Source organism: Phyllopteryx taeniolatus, chromosome 22 (genome assembly GCF_024500385.1).
Source record: "Phyllopteryx taeniolatus isolate TA_2022b chromosome 22, UOR_Ptae_1.2, whole genome shotgun sequence".
Taxonomy (NCBI): Eukaryota; Metazoa; Chordata; class Actinopteri; order Syngnathiformes; family Syngnathidae; genus Phyllopteryx; species Phyllopteryx taeniolatus.
Window position 1 is genome coordinate 401,105 of NC_084523.1, and position 18,388 is coordinate 419,492.

Consider the following 18,388-nt stretch of genomic DNA (forward strand, 5'->3'; position numbering starts at 1 on the left):
AATAAAAGATGGGGACACAGAATACAGGAATGTAGATTTTTATAAGTCAGTAACAGAGTAATTACTTTTGATGTTCAACATTTACATTTTCAGGAAAGCGTCTTGATCCCTGCTATTCTCATCAGCACACTTATGTGTCTTATCCCGAACCTTACGAGGGAATCGTTGACCACAAACTGAGCAGGAAAAAGGTTTCTCTCCGATGTGTATTCTTGTGTGTATTTTTAAGTTTCCCTTTGGAGAGAATCTTTGGACACAATTTTTCTCACCAGTTTGCGCTCTTGTGTGCATTTTTAATTGTCCCTTATATTAGAATATTTCATCCCAGTCTGAGCAGGAATAAGGTTTCCCTCCGGTGTGCATTCTTGTGTGTATTTTTAAGTCTCCCTTCTCAGAGAATCTTTGGCCACAATCTAAGCACAAAAATGGTTCCTCTCCAGTGTGCGTTCTTGTGTGTATTTTTAAATTTCCCTTCATAGTAAATCTTTTACTGCAAACTGAGCAGGAAAAAGGTTTCTCACCAGTGTGGATTCTTGTGTGTAATTTTAAGGTTCCCTTACGAGTAAATGTTTTACTGCAAACTGGGCAGGAAAAAGGTTTCTCGCCATTGTGAGTTCTTGTGTGTTTTTTTAAACATTGCTTATCAGCAAATCTTTTACTGCAAACTGAGCAGGAAAACGGTTTCTCGCCAGTGTGGGTTCTTGTGTGTATTTTTAAATATCCCTTCTGAATAAATGTTTTACTACAAACTGAGCAGGAAAAAGGTTTCTCACCAGTGTGGGTTCTTGTGTGCAGTTTTAACTGTCCCTGATCAGAGAATCTTTGACCACAAACCGAGCAGGAAAAAGATTTATGTCCAGTGTGGGTTCCTGTGTGCATTTTTAATTGTCCCTGATCAGTGTATGTTTGACCACAAACTGAGCAGGAAAAAGGTTGCTCTCCAGTGTGGGTTCTTGTGTGTCTTTTTAAATTTCCCTTCTGAATGAATCTTTTACCGCAAACTGAGCAGGAAAAAGGTTTCTCTCCAGTGTGGGTTCTTGTGTGTCTTTTTAAATTTCCCTTCTGAATGAATCTTTTACTGCAAACTGAACAGGAAAAAGGTTTCCCACCAGTGTGGGTTCTTGTGTGTATTTTTAAATGTCCCTTAGAAGAGAATATATAACCACAGTCTGAGCAGGAAAAAAGTTTCCCACCAGTGTGCCTTCTTGTGTGTATTTTTAAGTGTTCCTTTTTAGAGAATCTTTGGCCACAATCTGAGCAGGAAAAAGATTTTTCACCAGTGTGTGTTCTCATGTGTCGTTTCAAATTGCCCTTATCAGAAAACGTTTTCCCACACTGAGAACATCTCCATTGTTTGTTGTCAGTGTGACATGGCATATCACCTTCAGACTGTTTATTATCATCATTTATGTGAGGAGAGTGTGACGTTGCGTTGTCACTATCTGATAATGGAGCTAAGAGCCCGTCTGCTTGTGAGCCTCCATAGTGTTCTCCATCACCTTCTGTTGTCAAGTGTTGACTTGAGCTGCTGCTTGGAGGCTCCGCCCCTCTGCTCTCCACACTTTGACCTTCATCTTCACTCTTCAAAGGGAGACTAGTCAATGGAAACTTGGTGATATCCTCCTCCTCCTCTTCCTGTTTGATGTGAGGGCGCTCGTCTTCCTCCTCTTTTTTAATGGAAACGGACTCCAATTTATCTGCCTCTTTGATATGGGGGCCCTCTTTATTCTCCACCTCCTCTTTAATGTGAGGGGCCTCTGGCTCCTGCTGCTCAGGACAAAGATCCCCACTGATGTCTGCAGGACACGAAGAAAAAAGTCGCATGGTTTGGTGAAGTCAGTCACAAGGGAATGGTGACCCGCAACCGTCACGCCTACACAAGCCAACCAGCTCCCCAAAGGATGTGCAAATGTATGTGGGCCATTTAAAATCCGCAGGGGAAAGGCATGGCAGGCCAGAGAGCAGCCAGAAGTGCCGGAACACCTGGCCAAGTGTCCTCCCCAGACTGACACTGCCCTCCCCCCTCTGACGGGTGTTTGATGCATTAAAACTGGAGGAACAGCAGGCCAAAGGGGGGCGACCAGACCGGAGACCAGCACAGATGTGCCAGGACTGGGCCCGGCCTATACTCGCTATGACAAGATTTTGCCGGTGGTTAGTGTTGATAGCTTGTTTATCTTTCCAGTTTAACAATATTGTATTTTTAGCAATTGCTAGAATTACAGGTATTGGTTGACCATGTTTATTTGGAAGCTCTATACCTTCTAAATCACCCAATAGACAAAGATTAGGAAAAATTGGAATCCTACAGTTCAAAACTGAAGAGAGTTTCTGTATAACTAGAGACCACAAGTGCTGTACAGGTGTACAATGCCAAAGAGTGGGTAAATAAGTGTCTGGAGTGTTTTCAGTACAAAGAGTGCATTTGTTCGATTTTGAATAGCCCATTTTATACATACTCCATCCATCCATCCATTTTCTACCGCTTATCCAAGGTCGGGTTGCGAGGGCAGTAGCTTTAGCAGGGACGCCCAGAGTTCTCTCTCCCCAGCTACTTCATTGAGCCCTACCGGGGGGATCCCGAGGCGTTCCCAGGCCAGCCGAAGGATGTAGTCTCTCCAGCGTGTCCTGGGTCGTCCCCGAGGTCTTCTCCCGGTGGGACGTGCCCGGAACACCTCAGCAGGGAGGCGTCCGGGAGGCATCCGAATCAGATGCCCCAGCCATGCTCCTCTCGGTGTGGAGGAGCAGCGGCTGTACTCTGAGATCCTCCCGGATGACCGAGCTTCTCACCCTATCTCTAAGGGAGAGCCCGGACACCCTGCGGAGGAAACTCATTTCGGCCGCTTGTATCTGGGATCTTGTTCTTTCGGTCACGACCCACAGCTCGTGACCATGGGTGAGGGTAGGAATGTAGATTGACCGGTAAATCCAGAGCTTCGCTTTTTGGCTTAGCTCTTTCTTTACCACAACAGATTGATACAAAGTCCGCATCACTGCTGACGCTGCACCGATCCGCCTGTCGATCTCCCGTTCCATTCTTCCCTCACTCGTGAACAAGACCCCAAGATACTTGAACTCCTCCACTTGGGGCAGGACCTCATCCCCGACCTGGAGAGGGCACGCCACCCTTTATGCATACTATATTGCGTAACGTGTGATCTATGGAGTACTTTGAATTGGATTAGCTGTAAATTACTGTTTTTAGTCATTGAGAATGTATTTGTGCAGATTTCTGTCCTTTTAGTTCGCGGGCAGTGATGCCGGAAACGCGTTACAAAGTTAGAATGTCACGCCTTACTCCAAAATGTCACCATTTTGAGTGACGAGCACAGTAACATTACTTTTCCTGGGTGAATAGTCAGACTACAGTTACTTCTTCAAAACAACAATACAGGAAGTCCCCGATTTACGAACGAGTTTCCTTCCTACGCTGGCGACGTAACACGAATTTCCACGTAACTCGGATTTCACCGTTAAAGTCAAAATTTACGGCGAAATACTTCTGTTACGGGTATTGTCCCACGCGATTGTGACAGCAAGCGTGTGGGCGTGTGCGTCGATATGTGAGTGGGACGAGACTGCGGAGGCGTCGTCCGGGGGGGACTGTGAAGGAGGAAGGAGTGCGCGCCGGTACGAGTGTACAGTGGCAAGTGTAGTGACGGCGACCGAGGAAGAGTAGCGATTAGCGGAGGACCCGTTGACGTTGAATGTGCAGAGGCGCTAATCAAGCCATTAAAGCAGCAAATCGGTGCTTAATGACTTTGTTGTTGCCGCCACCCAGCTCAGGTGTGCAACGAGAGAAGGGAGTTAACCCCTGCATCTCCCGACCGCGGTCAGGTGACCGTAGCAGGAAAGGTTAACACTTCGTATAAAGAAACAAAAATACATGAAAATAAAAAAATAGGATGCTGTACTTACCATTACTACTGAGCGTGTGAAAAAAAGGAGGGCGAAAAATGCAAAGATACTCCCGGCGCACAAACACAGACAAGCACTATGCACTAGCTAAGCAGAAACACTATGGTGCTGGGGACAAAATGGCAGACGAGGTACGGGCGTCGTAAAGTCGAAACATCGTAGGTCGAGTCCGTCGTAACCAATATTTCAAAAGTACTAATTTATGGCTGGTGAATCGTACAAAGAGCAGTCCAGCTGTTCCAAAATATTATACAGATCACGCAGACAGCTCATTATTCAATAAACACAGCTAAGTTATTGGGAGGTGATTGTTTATTATACAATGTACAGTGACGGTACAGTGCCATAAAAGTGCAAAGATATCCACGTTTTCACTGTCGCCACACTATTTCGGTTATTTTACTGCATCAAAATTACAATGGTGGGAGCAAAGGTGTGTATGCTCAATATACACGGACACACAAACGCACGCACACACAATTGCCTTCATGGACCACAATCGGCATCTATCTATCTATCAGTTAAGAGTCTTTAGAGAAGTGTACTGAGAATGGTGTGCTTGTTTACATGGTAATGCACTTATTGTATTTGGCATGTCATGTCTGCACTAAGTTCCTCATTTAATGTGGCTTCAACTACACTAATATTTAAGTGATTGGTTCATGTTGATGACATCATTCTGTAACTTATGTGGCGTATATTACCGAGTAATGGGTTCGGTTAAGCTAATGCTTTTTTTTTGTACTGTGGATAAGTGATATTCCTGCCACTTGGCAGCTGCTGAATGTAGTAAAAAAAAAGAAGAACGTTAATATCGCCACTTATTTTTATTTTGTTTTTATAAATGACTGTAGTTCCAATACATTGTGGATCTTGGGTAAAAAAAAGTGTGTGTTTGACGTACTTACGATAGCTGATCCTATATTTTTTGTAAGTAAGAAAGATCTGAGGAGTTTCTAAATTTGTTCGGAGAATATGGAGAAAAACAATTGTGCATCAAATGTACATATGCATGATTTGAGCACAAATCTGCATGTGCACGGCGAATGAACGAGGCCCAGTGAGAGGAAATGTGAATATTTACTCTGCAAGTCGAATTAAAATGGTATGAAACAGGCTAAAAAAATGGCATGTAAATTCGACACACCACAGAGAAGAAGAGGAATGTTAACAAGCCTGCCAAATTTGAATGAAAAAAAAAAATTAAAAAATTAAAAATAAAAAAAAAATCGCAAAGTATATAAAATCAGGTTTCAAAACTTTTTTTTTTTGTTTGTCATATTTGGCTGTTAGGTCAAGCAGAATTGAGGATCTATTTCCCTTTTTTCTGCCGGAACAGTTTTACTGTATCACAGTGGAGTTTTTAAGCTGCTGCTGTGGTTTCTTCGTATTATAATTGTATTCATTAAGAATCAGAGTCAATCAGTCGAAGAGAACAGTTTCTTGGCGAGTGAGAGATGCCAGCCAGTCCCCCGCCCAGCAAGAGCGCTGCCAGGTACTGCTGCCTAACAGCCAAATCCCCCCCCCACCCAAGAGCCACAGTCCCCCAGAGATGGGTATGTGGTGCATTAAAAGACACATAGGGATGAGTGTGTGTGATGCATTAAAAGTATACGCCCCAGCCCCGTGACGTAACGGGGTTGTGTTTTAGTGCCGCCCACAAAATCAGGAGAATTCAAATGGTGAAAAAAAGCTATGTCAAGAATCATGCACAATATTGTTATCCATCTTCGCATATGTTTTCAGCACTTATCTTCAAACATATTTATGCATTTAGAAACAAAACACGGATTTCTGCTTAGAGCCCCTTTAATAAATCATGTGCTGGCGCCCCTCAAATGATCAGTTTGGGGTCACTAGTGTTGAGCACATCCACACACAGTTTAGAGGTTGGCTGTTCGAATCCGAGCTATGGCGGAGTTTCTGGAGCGTTCTGCCCGTGGTTGAGTGGCTTTTCTCCGGCCACATTGAAAAACATGCAGTTTGGTCAAATCAAGACTCTAGAGTCTAAACTGTCCTTGGCTGTGTTTGTCATGTGCCCTGCAATTGGCTGGCGAAAACTAGGGTTTACTCCACTTCTCTTGCCACAAATCAGCTGGGAAAAGTTGCGGCACACCCGTGACCCAAATAAGGAAAGTTCCCTAAAATCAGGCTTCATTTAGGAGACGCTATTACATATAGTGAAGATTCCATTTAAATAGAAACACGGGAATATTGAACAATAAATTAGTAACTCAACAAGTGAGAGTAAGAAGAGTCCAAACCTGCTCTGTATAATACAACACGAGGCTGCTTGCGAACAGCGTCCAGCAGTTGACATTGTCGCTCGTTCTCTTCATTCATTTCAAAAAGTTCCTTCTTGTACTTTGCTGTCGTCCTTGCACACATTTTCACGCGATAGTCACAACACTTTGCGATGTGTTGCGAACAAACGCGTCGCTTCGTTAGCGGCTAGCGAGTGAAGCTAACGGGGTTCAAGCTTGCTAAGCGTCAACTTGCACCACCAAGACGAGTTTATCCAGACAGAGATTTAAGATTTAAATGATAGTTTGGTGTTGGTTGTATAATTTTAAGGGCACGAATATCGAGGTAACTCGCACTTTTCGCAGAAGACAAATGAGACGCACACCATCGGGTTACTTTGACCGGAACACCTCATTAAGCGAACATTTCCTGTCGTCTCCTTCATCTTAAGAGCATTAATGACTTCATCCAAATTAAATATTGTTATAGACCAACATTTAGTCTTTTGAAGTAGTGATGGACGAACGATGTGGAGGTTTCAATCCGTTACTACTAATTCGGGAAGAATTAATTAGTGGAGCGCATTCGATGACTCAAACAAAAAGTGCACGGAAGTAGATCTACTGTGGCGGAAGTTGCTGCCAACGAAGGAAGCGCAAGTTTATGGTAAAAGATACTAGACAAAAACTAAATAAAAGGACGTGCGGGAGTGAGAAAAACGAAACTCGGGCAATTCAAATTGGTTGGAGGCGATGATTGTTTGCGTTTGCATGACGACACTCACAGTTATGGATCGTTAGCTGGACACGCCCGTTTTGAGCTCTGTGCCGACGGTGACGCTAAGCTAGGGAGGGCAAAGTCCTCTGCGCATTCAAAGTGTGTGGACGGCAAGAAAACTAAAAGACCAAGGATGCCGGTACATTGTGCTGCATACGATTGAATAAAACGCCGCAAATTTACGACAATGGAACTGGGAGTACCTTTCATATGTTAAAATATTGTTTTTGCTTTAAAAAAAATTATTGTGTATTGATAGCAAACGCTTTGGCGTTGACAAAACCCTAATTTACTCCCAGTGGGCCTGGCAGTGCCTTGCATAGCAGCAGTCGCCCATTGGTTTATGAATATGTGTGTGAATGTGAGGCTTTGTAAAGCGCTTTGGGCACTGTGATGGTGTAGATAAAGCGCTATATAAGTGCAGTCCGTTTACCGTTTATTTTGCCCAAGATATCAAATAAACAATTTTTTTTAAATGCATCTCAAGGTTCAATCATATTAACCTTGCTGGTTGCATTCCTTGACTGAAGAGCACTGATGTCCGTATTATTGGGAAGCTTTTATTTTGAAGGTGGCTTTCGCCTATTACCGTAATGCCTAGTATGAACAAAATTAGGGGCGGCTAGCTTGACTGCTACTTTACGAGTGGTGGCTGGCTTGACCGCAGACGTCGAGTCCGCAATCGCACGCGTTTCCATGTGCTGCATAAAAAAACAAACAAAAAACCATCCTGAATTTGCACCGAAAGTGCTGAATCCTGGTCACAGTAAGTCCATCAATAACATTACTAGACTAAAACATCTTTCGTTCAATCTTGGTGTCTGGTTGAAGCCACGTTGACTTCTCGGCTTAGCTAGCTTAGTTTAGCATGCTAACAAAGAAACGCGTGTGTGGTCAACACTTCGCTAAATAGAGCACAAGCGTGAGGTAAATTGTTATTTTTCCGCCACCTCCAAGTAAGGAGTGTGGACCAGAATAGCTGATACTAACGCTTAAATGTGGAAAAAGCTGCGAGGCCACAACTAGCGTCTCTCCATCAGCTTTGTTCGCCTGAGATTCTGAAATAATATCCCGAAACACGAAGAGTCCCCTCCAAAAGTATTGGAACGGCAAGGTCAAATCCTTTGTTGAAACTGAAGAAATTTGGGTTTCAAATCAAAAGATGAATGAGACAAAAGTTTCAAATTCCAGCTTTTACTTTTCATGTTTTTTTTTTACATCTAGATGCGTGAAACAACACAGGACATTGCAGCTTTTGTTTGGAGCGAGCAAAAGTATTGGAACATCCATCCATTTTCAACAGCGCTTATCCTGGTTAGGGTCGCGGGGCGCTGGAGCCCATCCCAGCTGACTTCGGGCGAAAGGCGGACTACACCCTGAACTGGTCGGCAGTCAGTCGCAGGGCACATATGTTCACACCGTCATTGAGTGGGAACTAAACCCACCTTGCCCGCACCAAAGTCAGGCGAGTGGAGCACTTGAAATGCTTTTCCAGGCGTTTACAGCAGCCTCTTTCAGTTCTTGTTTGTTTCTGGGGGGTTCTCCTTTCAATCTCCTCTTCAGGTGGTAATATACATGCTCTATTGGGGTAAGGTCCGGTGATTGACTTGGCCAGTCTAAGATCTTCCACTTTTCCCCCCTTTTTCTTTTTTCTTTTGATAGTGTGTTTTGTGTCATGCTCTTGTTGCATGATGAAGCTTCTCCCGATAAGTTGGGATGCATTTTTCTGTAACTTGCCAGACAAAATGGTTTTGTAGACTTCAGAATTAATTCTGCTGCTACCATCATGAGTTACATAGTTACAGTCAATAAAGACTAATAAGCCAGTTCCAAAAGCAGCCATGCAAACCCTAGCCATGACATTACCTCCACCATGCTTCACAGATGGGTTTGTGTGTTTTGGATCTTAAGCAGGTCCTTTCTTTCTCCATACTTTGGCCTTTCCATCATTTTGGTAGAGGTTGATCTTGGTCTCATCAGTTCATAAAACTTTGTTCCAAAACGTTTGTGGCTCATCTCTATACTTCTTTGCAAAATCCAATCTGGCCATCTGATTCTTTTTGCTGATGAGTGGTTTGAATCTTGTGGTATGGCCTGGATACTTTTTCTCTCGAAGTCTTCTTCGAACAGTGGATTGTGATGCCTTCACCCCTGCCCTGAGAAGTTGGCAGTGATGTCACTGACTCTTGCCTTTAGGTGTTTCTTCACAGCTCTCATTATGTTTCTGTCATCAACTGCTGTTGATACCCTTGGCCAACCTGTTCGATGTCTGTTGCTCAGTACACCGGTAGTTTCTTTCTTTTTCAGGACATTTCAAATTTTTGTATTTTGGCTATGCCCAATGTGTTTTGCAATAGCTCTGCTCAGTTTTCCCTCTTCTCTCAGCTTCAAAATGCTTTGCTTTTCTCCCATGGACAGCGCTCTTGTCTTCATGTTACCTCAACAGCAAATGCAGTTTTCGCAGGTGAAATCCCAAGCCAAACGCAAAGCACTATCTCATGTTTAAGCAATCAATCTAAAAGACAACACCTGAGCAAATAGAAACATCAATCAGTCACACGCTCCAATACTTTTGTTCACTTGGAAAATGGGTGAGTTCAAACAAAAGGCGCTCTGTCCTGTGTTGTTTAACACTTCTGGATGTAAATACCATGAAATAAAAGCTGGAATTCTGAATTTCTGTCCTATATTCATCTTTTGATCTGAAACTCAAATGTCTTCAGCATTAGGGTTGGGCATCGTTTGAATTTGAGCAGTTCCAGTTCCTTATTTCGATTCCGGTTCCAAACGATTCTCGATTCCGATTCTTTTAGGGGGGATAGGTCAAAAAAGTTTGTGTGGTTTAAACAAAGGGTGTCCAGAGTATGAGCATCCATTTTCTTAGCAGCCCGCAGCATATACTAAAATTAACATTTGACTCGAGGTTCTTTATAACCAGTATCAATATCAAACTTATGACCTAAAGGCAATGTGTGTGGAACCCTATTGACTTCATGGTCATTAATTAACGTTTCATCTAAAAGTTAAATATAGCATTGTCAAAATAGTTATTTGTGACTGTTTTATCACATCAAATAATTTATATGTACAAGTTTTAACTTTACTTTCTGTTTTAAGGTTATAGCCTTTTTATTTTGAAGGGTACGCACCGGAACTCAGCATTTTGGCACAAAAAGTAACTCCGCACGGCACCAGAGATTTTTTTTAATGGATGGAACCAAATGCTATAAAATGCTGAGTGAAGTGAGTGTTTGTGATACTGTGAGACGTTTGTGAAATTTGTCCCAATTAATTGTGATGTACAGTTGCTACGGTGAAGTTTTAGCTCAATGTTAAGCTTTTATTTTTCTGTCATCTGCGCTTACGTTGGTTTGAAGACTAAAATAAACACTAAAAACCATAATGTTCTATAATGTTGAAACACAAAATTTCTCTCCTGAGGTCACATATTAGCGGTCTTATTTCAGTCTCATATCTCTTACGATGCATAATTACATAGTCTACTGTTTCCTCTTGTTGATTTTGGCGGTTTGCCATTTTAACTAACCTACCATTTAACTCACAATGTCCAAATCTTAATCTTGGTTTAATTATATCACATCTGATTTGCACTTGCTTTTCTCATCCCTCCAACCTAGAGCGGAAAGTGTTGTGATCGCCTTGTGAAAATGTGCGCAAGGACAGCAGAGTACGAGAAGGGCCTTTGTGCACCAAAAGACGAGAACGAGCCACGTCGTCAACTACTGAACGCTCTGTTCAATCGGCAGCCTCGAATTGTGCTACACAGAGCAGGTTGGTTCACTTGTTGCATGCATTCTAATTTTATTGAAAGGGTCTGAATACTTATGGCTGTGTGATATTTCAGTTTTTCTTTTTTTAATAAATCTGCAAAAATGGCAACAATTCCGTTTTTTTTTTCTGTCAATATAGGGTCCTGTGTGTACATTAATGTGGAAATGATCGACTTTTCTGAGCAGCCTCTGTAATATGTTCTCATTTGAAATGTGGACATTTCATTTGAAGGGAGGGAAGTATGTCCTATATATATATATTTTGAATTTATTTGTATTTCTATTTGTCTGGAGTGGACCTATTTCATTTTTGGGACTTGTATTGGCGGAGGGATATGTTGTAATGGGGAGTTGGAATCTTTATTCTCTTTCACCCATGACCTTTGACTTCAGATAAACACTCACTTATATACCACTAAAGACTAAACCACTAAGGAGTGCTTCTGTTACCATCCATCCATCCATTTTCTGAGCCGCTTCTCCCCACTAGGGTCGCGGGCGTGCTGGAGCCTATCCCAGCTGTCATCGGGCAGGAGGCGGGGTACACCCTGAACTGGTTTCCAGCCAATCGCAGGGCACATACAAACAAACAACCAGTCGCACTCACAGTCACACCTATGGGCAATTTAGAGTCTCCAATTAATGCATGTTTTTGGGATGTGGGAGGAAACCGAAGTGCCCGGAGAAAACCCACGCAGGCTAAAACTAGGGTTGGGCATCGTTTGAATTTGAGCGATTCCGGTCCCGATTGCCATTCCTCATTTCGATTCCGGTTGCAAACAATTCTCTATTCCGATTCTTTTTGGGGGGCTGGATCAAAAAAGTTTGCATGGTTTAAATAAAGAGTGTCCAAATTATGAACATCCATTTTTTTTGCAGCCCGTAGCATAGACTAAAATAAACATTTTGACTTGGGGTTCTTTATAAGTACCAGTATCAATATCAAACTTATGAACTAAAAGGCAATGTGTGTGGAACAAACTTAATATTCATTAATTAACGTTTCATCTAAAAGTTAAATATAGCATTGTCAAAATAGTTATTTGTGACTGTTTTATCACGTCAAATGGTTTGTATGTGCAAGTTTTAACTTGACTTCCTGTTTTAAGCTTTTAGCCTTTTATTTTGAAGGGTACGCACCGTAACTGGAGCATTTTGCCAAGAAAAGTAACTTTTCACAGACACCGGTGGATTTTGAAAATGTTAGTTGGATGGAACCAAATGCTCTAAAAGGTTGATTCCTTGACCTACCCACCGATGAGGAACACGGTTAGTGTTTGTGATAGTGTGAGACAACGTTTATGTTCATGTTGTCCCAATTCATTGTGATGTAAAGTTGCTCGTTTGACCTGAAGTTTTAGCTCAATGTTAAAAAAAAAAATTCTTTCATCGGCTCTTATGTTTGTTTGAAGACTAATATAAATGCTAAAAACCATCAATGCATAAGTGCAACCCACCGTTTAACTTGTTAGCTGCCTCGATGTTGGCATAGACGTATTTTATTGTTTTACTCACCCAATTGACTGAGAGTTGACTTGACTGAAGTTCCGCATGGTGTAGGCTGAGGCTCGGAATGGGAGGGACCGCGTCAGACTTTCATTCATCGTGAAAGCCTCCTCTGCACAGTAGAATCTTATTCTAAGTGATGCACTGAGACAACTGGTCATTTATTTTTATAAAGTCAAGACACACTTTTGTTCGCTACCGCTCTTGGGCATGAGCACTTCTTCATGCGCATTCTTCTTTGTTGGTTTTCACCGCTTCTTCGTTGGGTTTCGCCATTTCCTTCTTCGGGGTCGGCGGACTGTAGGCATCGAAAATGGAAACCCAATTTTTAAAATTTGAACGATTGCGGGAGAACTGGAATGTTCGTCCCGGTTCCAATCGGTTCTCAATTTTCAATGCCCAAACCTAACTAAAACGATTCAATAGTATTCACAAAGTCTGTTAACTTCTTACGGTCACAGTGCTTGAAATACAAATGAAGGGAAGCGTGTGTGCAAACACGCATTTGGAGTGGGTGGGGCGAGGGGCTTGGCAATAGAAGGTGGGTAGGTGTACGCACATCTGTCCGAACACGTCCGAAGTGTTACAAGGGTGTCATATGACAAGGCGTGAGATATGGATGCCCTCGCTAATAGGCTGTTTAACATGCATGGGCACACCCTCTGTGAATTTAAGGGGTCATATAATTTTATGATGGACCACTCTCTATATAGGCTAGACAAGGCTGATACAACAGCATTTTTTCAAAACGTTTTTTTTTCCTGCAATTTTGATTGATTGGTGAAGAAGTCAAACAAGTCTGCATTAAGATTATTATACATAACAATTCATCTTTAAAACACAAACACCAAAAAAAAAAATGTTTTCATAATTTTCCTGGCACTTGCAAGAAAAGCTAGGTGTGCATAGCTCCTTTAGACTAAAGTAAGACGATTTTAAAATATCTTTTAAATAATATTTAGCAACAGCCATACGAGTGTATTTTTTTCTAACCGCTAACAAAATAAAATAAAATCACTCACCCTTCAATGATGTGTAATGTAGGTGTCAAGAACAACTGCTGAAAGACTTCATATGTCACACTTCTTACCATTTTTAACTGCTATAACAGTGTATAAATAAGTTAAACCACTATGGTAAAACAACAACTTCGACTGATGCGGTATGCTTTGGATCAGGATTTGTCTTCAATAAACTTACAAAATAATACATTTTATACTTGCCATTAACTTTGATAACACTTGTCACACAATTGCAGCGGCGGGATTTCTCTGTATGTCCGGGAAGTCAGTCTCTTCAGAAACTTATTTTGCCGCGTCATTCTTCATTGTTATTGAGGTCAATAGAACCATATTGTACTGAGCAGGCAGGACAGACAATACCAGCCTCTTTTGCTTTCAAAAGTTCCATTACTGTTTCCATGGCTATAATCATAATTTTCCAGTTTGTCATCGGTGTCATCCCTTCTGTTTCAGGATCAGAAAAAAACAAACAAAAGGAAATTTTAAATTATTCCTTAGCCAAATTCTTGAGAGATTTGATTGATGTCGAAACATGATGATGGTTTGTCCTTATTGTGTAACTTTCAGAGGAATATTATTCCAAAAGATTTTGATTGAACTCTAAATTGTACCACTTGAGGAGCAATTGACTTCAACCATTGCGTTCATAGTACTGGAATTCAAAATCGAAATCTGGTTGACTCCATAATGAGCTTAGTTTTTTTTTCGATTCACGAAACAATTCAGATGGTCAGATAGCACCACTGTGGCGGCACGGTAGATGACTGGTTAGCACATCTGCCTCACAGTTCTGAGGACCGGGGTTAAAATCCCAGCTGCGCCCGTGTGGAGTTTGCAGGTTCTCCCCGTGCCTGCGTGGGTTTTCTCCGGGCACTCCGCTTTCCTCCCACATCCCAAAAAACATGCATTAATTGGTGACCCTAAATTGCCCGTAGGTGTGACTGTGAGTGCGAATGGTTGTTTGTTTGTATGTGCCCTGCGATTGGCTGGCAACCAGTCCAGGGTGTATGCGCCTGTAAACAATGCCATTGTTTTGTTTTGCAACAATTACTTTGCAGTGGTCTTGAGACAGCTTTTTGCTCTTATCCAATGAGACCTTTTTATAGCCCATCAATTAGGACTGAACCAGCTGATATTCATTTGCACTGACAAGATTGCTGTTTGATTATTGATAGATTTTAGGTGTCTTCTTGGCTTTCCATGCTTTTTTTGCACCACACCATGTGTTCAATACTTTTTCCCTGTTTCATTTCACATTTTTACACACAACTTATTTTCAGAGCCTGTTTTATTCTACTTTCTTTGTATATATGGATTACTTGGGTTGTTCCCAACATCTGGTGAAAATTTCGGGTCAATAAATAGCACCTTTGGAAGTATAAATAATGAGAAAAATGGGGACGTGTTAAATATTTATTTCAGGTGCTGTATTTTGATTACATAAATGTACATAAACTATTTTGATGCCATTGTTGACATAAATACTTTAAAGTATCAAAGATACAACCATTGAGCTCATTACATGATGCCCGCAAAGTGTACTTTAAATTGACCAATATACCCCACTTGAAAGTGAAAGAATTTTTGTTTATACTTTTGCCATACATATATATTATATGTAGAATTGACTTTTGAAGATTTTTTGGAGAAATATTTGCGCATTATACGTGAGAAATTACGGTAGTCTCAATTTAAGTTTTTTTGCCACGTAACATACTGGGAATAGGCAAGTCTTTCTGTGTGTAACTAAGGATAGGCTCTGCCAAAACTCCATTAATAGGTGAATTTGCGAGTGCCATTCCGTACAATCATTATTTGACTCTTTTTTTTCACATTTAATTGTTGTTTTTGACTTTTTAAAATTTTTGACTGTTTCCAATAAATGTTAAGTCATCTGGGTCTCCAAATAACCTTATTTATAAATATAAATCATAATAACATTGAAGTTATTTATTTATTCTACCAAACCATGAGTTTTTTTTTTTTTAATTATTATTATTATCATCATCTTCTTGTCTTGCAGACATCAGTGAAGGTCTTCGTCCTGAGCAGCAGGAGCCAGAGCACTCTCACATTAAAGTGGAGTCGCAGTCCTCTTACATGAAAAAAGAGGAGGATGAAGAGCCCCTCCACATCAAGAAAGAGGAAGAAGACTCCCCGTACATCAAACAGGAAAAGGAGGAAGGGGATATCACCAAGTTGCCATTGACTGGTGTCCCTTTGAAGAGTGAAGATGAAGTTCAAAGTGAGGAGAAGAGAGGGGCGGAGCCTCCAAGCAGCAGCTCAAGTCAACACATGACAACAGAAGATGATGGAGACCACTGTAGAGTATCACAAGAAGATGGCCTCTTAGCTCCACTATCAGATAGTGATGACACAGCGTCACATTCTCCTGACGATGATGAACAGTCTGAAGGTGATATGACATGTCACACTGACAACAAACGATGGAAATGTTCTCAGTGTTGGAAAACTCTTGCTTCTAAGAAGAATCTGAAACGGCACATGAAAATACACACTGGAGAGAAGGCTTTTGCCTGCTTAATTTGTGATCAAAGATTCTCTGTAAAGAGTCACTTAAAATTACACACAAGAACCCACACTGGTGAGAAACCTTTTTCCTGCTCACTTTGTGGCCAAAGATTCTCTTCGAAGGGAGACGCAAAAATACACACGAGAACACACACTAGTGAGAAACCTTTTTCCTGCGCAGATTGCGGTCAAAGATTCTCTGCGAAGGAAAACTTAAAAAAACACACAAGAACCCACACTGGTGAGAAACCTTTTTCTTGCTCAGTTTGCGGTCAAAGATTCTCTTGGAAGGGAGACTTAGAAAGACACACAAGAACCCACACTGGTGAGAAACCTTTTTCTTGCTCAGTTTGCGGTCAAAGATTCTCTTGGAAGGGAGTCTTAAAAATACACATAAGAACCCACACTGGTGAGAAACCTTATGCCTGCTCAGTTTGTGGACAAAGATTCTCTGTAAAGGGTCACTTAAAAAGTCACGCAAGAACCCACACTGGTGAGAAACCTTTTTCCTGCTCAGTTTGCAGTAACAGATTCACTCAGAAGGGACATTTAAAAATACATATGAGAACCCACACTGGTGAGAAACCTTTTTCCTGCTCAGTTTGTGGCAAAAGATTTGCTTGTAAGGGATACTTAAATAAACACAATGGAATACACACTGGTGAGAAATCTTTTGCCTGCGCAGATTGCGGTCAAAGATTCATTAACAAGGAAAGCTTTAAAATACACACACTATCCCACACTGGTGATAAACCTTTTGCCTGCTCAGTTTGTGATCGAAGATTCTCTGTGAAGAATCGCTTAGAATGTCACACAAGAACCCACACTGGTGAGAAACCTTTTTCCTGCTCAGTTTGTGGTCAAAGATTCTCTGCGAAGGGAGATGTAAAAATACACACACGAACACACACTGGTGAGAAACCTTTTGCCTGTGCAGATTGCGGTCAAAGATTCTCTGCGAAGGCAAACTTAAAAAAACACGCAAGAACACACACTAGTGAGAAACCTTTTTCCTGCGCAGATTGCGGTCAAAGATTCTATGCGAAGGCAAACTTAAAAAAACACACAAGAACCCACACTGGTGAGAAACCTTTCGCCTGCGCAGATTGCGGTCAAAGATTCTCTGCGAAGGAAATCTTAAAAAAACACACAAGAACCCACACTGGTGAGAAAGCTTTTGCCTGCTCAGTTTGTGATAAAAGATTCTCTGAAAAGAGTACCTTAAAAGGTCACACAAGAACCCACACTGGTGAGAAACCTTTTTCTTGCTCCGTTTGCGGTCAAAGATTCTCTTGGAAAGGAGACTTAGAAAGACACACAAGAACCCACACTGGTGAGAAACCTTATTCTTGCTCAGTTTGCGGTGAAAGATTCTCTTGGAAGAGCACCTTAAAAATACACACAATAACACACACTGTTGAGAAACCTTTTTCCTGCTCAGTTGCAGTTAAAGATTCACTCAGAAAGGACATTTAAAAATATACACGAGACCGGGTTTTCTCCGGGCACTCCGGTTTCCTCCCACATCCCAAAAACCTGCGTGGTAGGTTGATTGAGGACTAAGCGGTAAAGAAAATGGGTGGATGGACAGTAAAGTGTGCTGGATGAAATGATTTAGACAGAACATTCTTGGGTTTCCAAAAGATACAGTAGCTATCATTTTTGACATTTTGTTTTCTTACATTGTCAATACGTGGCTTCCAACAGAGCTTGGCATCGATAATCACGCCAAGGAATTTATTATGTTAAACTTTTTCTATCTTAATGGAATGTACTGTGGGTTTAACCTGGTGTCTTATTTGTTTAGTGCCCAAAATGATCAATTTAGTATTGTTTAAATGGAATGAGAGCAATTGTGGGGGGCTTGGACTATGAACCTTCACCATTAGCACATATTACCAAATATTTTTGGGGGGAGCTTGCTAAATTTTTAGGGGGCCTAAAGATAAAACAGCTAAGCCCTAAACTAGGATTACAGATTTCTCTGAATGGTTGTACTATTCTCTCTATAATGCTTTTTACTAATACAAATAGCAATATCAAAACAATCAGTGTTTTTATTTTTGAGTTTTGACAATATCTAGTCGTTATAATTTAGACCATTCACAAACAGAGGATGTTTTTTTTTTATGTATTTCCTGGAACTGGAATTTCTTTTGCTAGGTCACAACCAATATGGACTTTCTCTTTGTCAAGCCAGGTTTCTGATATTGCAATTATATTTACTACTTTGAATTTATTCAAATCTTGAATTTAAGTGACAGGCTTCTTCTATTAACGTGTATGATAGATAATGCATTTCCCATTTTTGTTAAAATGTTTTATATCAAAATGAATACTGATTGACAAAAATCGACATATTTGTATTCTATCTAACACGTGTTCTTTGTATTTCTAAAGGCTTCCTGTGGACAAATGTTAAAAATTAGCACTAGTGCCAAAATACTAAATCAATGCATGCATTCTGTTCAATGTGTTAGTGATGCCAATTTCAAATAAGCGATTGATTGAAGTCGATTGTAAAGAAACTTTGACTTTTGGTAGTAAAGTGTACAGTATGTGTGATCCTTAATAAAAGACACCTCTTCAGTGAAATTA

At 41.1% G+C, this 18,388-nt stretch overlaps 2 protein-coding genes across 3 annotated transcripts in view; one reads left to right on the forward strand and one right to left on the reverse strand.

Moving 5' to 3' along the window:
• LOC133472139 (oocyte zinc finger protein XlCOF6-like) overlaps nt 1–18,388 on the forward strand; it is a 29,911-nt gene extending 11,523 nt beyond the window's left edge. Inside the window, exons 1-3 of one of the 2 annotated variants that reach the window (XM_061762548.1) lie at nt 7,530–7,705; nt 10,578–10,731; nt 15,282–18,388. In XM_061762548.1, coding sequence (XP_061618532.1) covers nt 10,608–10,731; nt 15,282–17,266 — 2,109 coding nt within the window. In that variant the 5' untranslated portion in view covers nt 7,530–7,705; nt 10,578–10,607 and the 3' untranslated portion in view covers nt 17,267–18,388. Of the gene's footprint in view, nt 1–7,529; nt 7,706–10,577; nt 10,732–15,281 lie in introns of those variants that run through there. The other variant, XM_061762547.1, reaches the window with a different exon arrangement.
• Nucleotides 23–6,824, reverse strand: LOC133472145 (gastrula zinc finger protein XlCGF57.1-like). Its single transcript, XM_061762571.1, has 2 exons — nt 6,183–6,824; nt 23–1,796 (listed from the first exon to the last, which is right to left on the reverse strand). The coding sequence occupies exons 1-2, from the start codon at nt 6,304–6,306 to the stop codon at nt 310–312; spliced, it is 1,611 nt and encodes a 536-aa protein (XP_061618555.1). The 5' UTR covers nt 6,307–6,824; the 3' UTR covers nt 23–309.

Bases quoted from the DNA above. Each gene is read 5' to 3' on its own strand.
- LOC133472145 (XM_061762571.1), bottom strand. From the start codon at position 6,306: ATGTGTGCAAGGACGACAGCAAAGTACAAGAAGGAACTTTTTGAAATG. The intron at 1,797-6,182 runs GTTTGGACTCTT...CGTGTCCTGCAG, and splicing joins TGTTGTATTATACAGAGCAG to ACATCAGTGGGGATCTTTGT.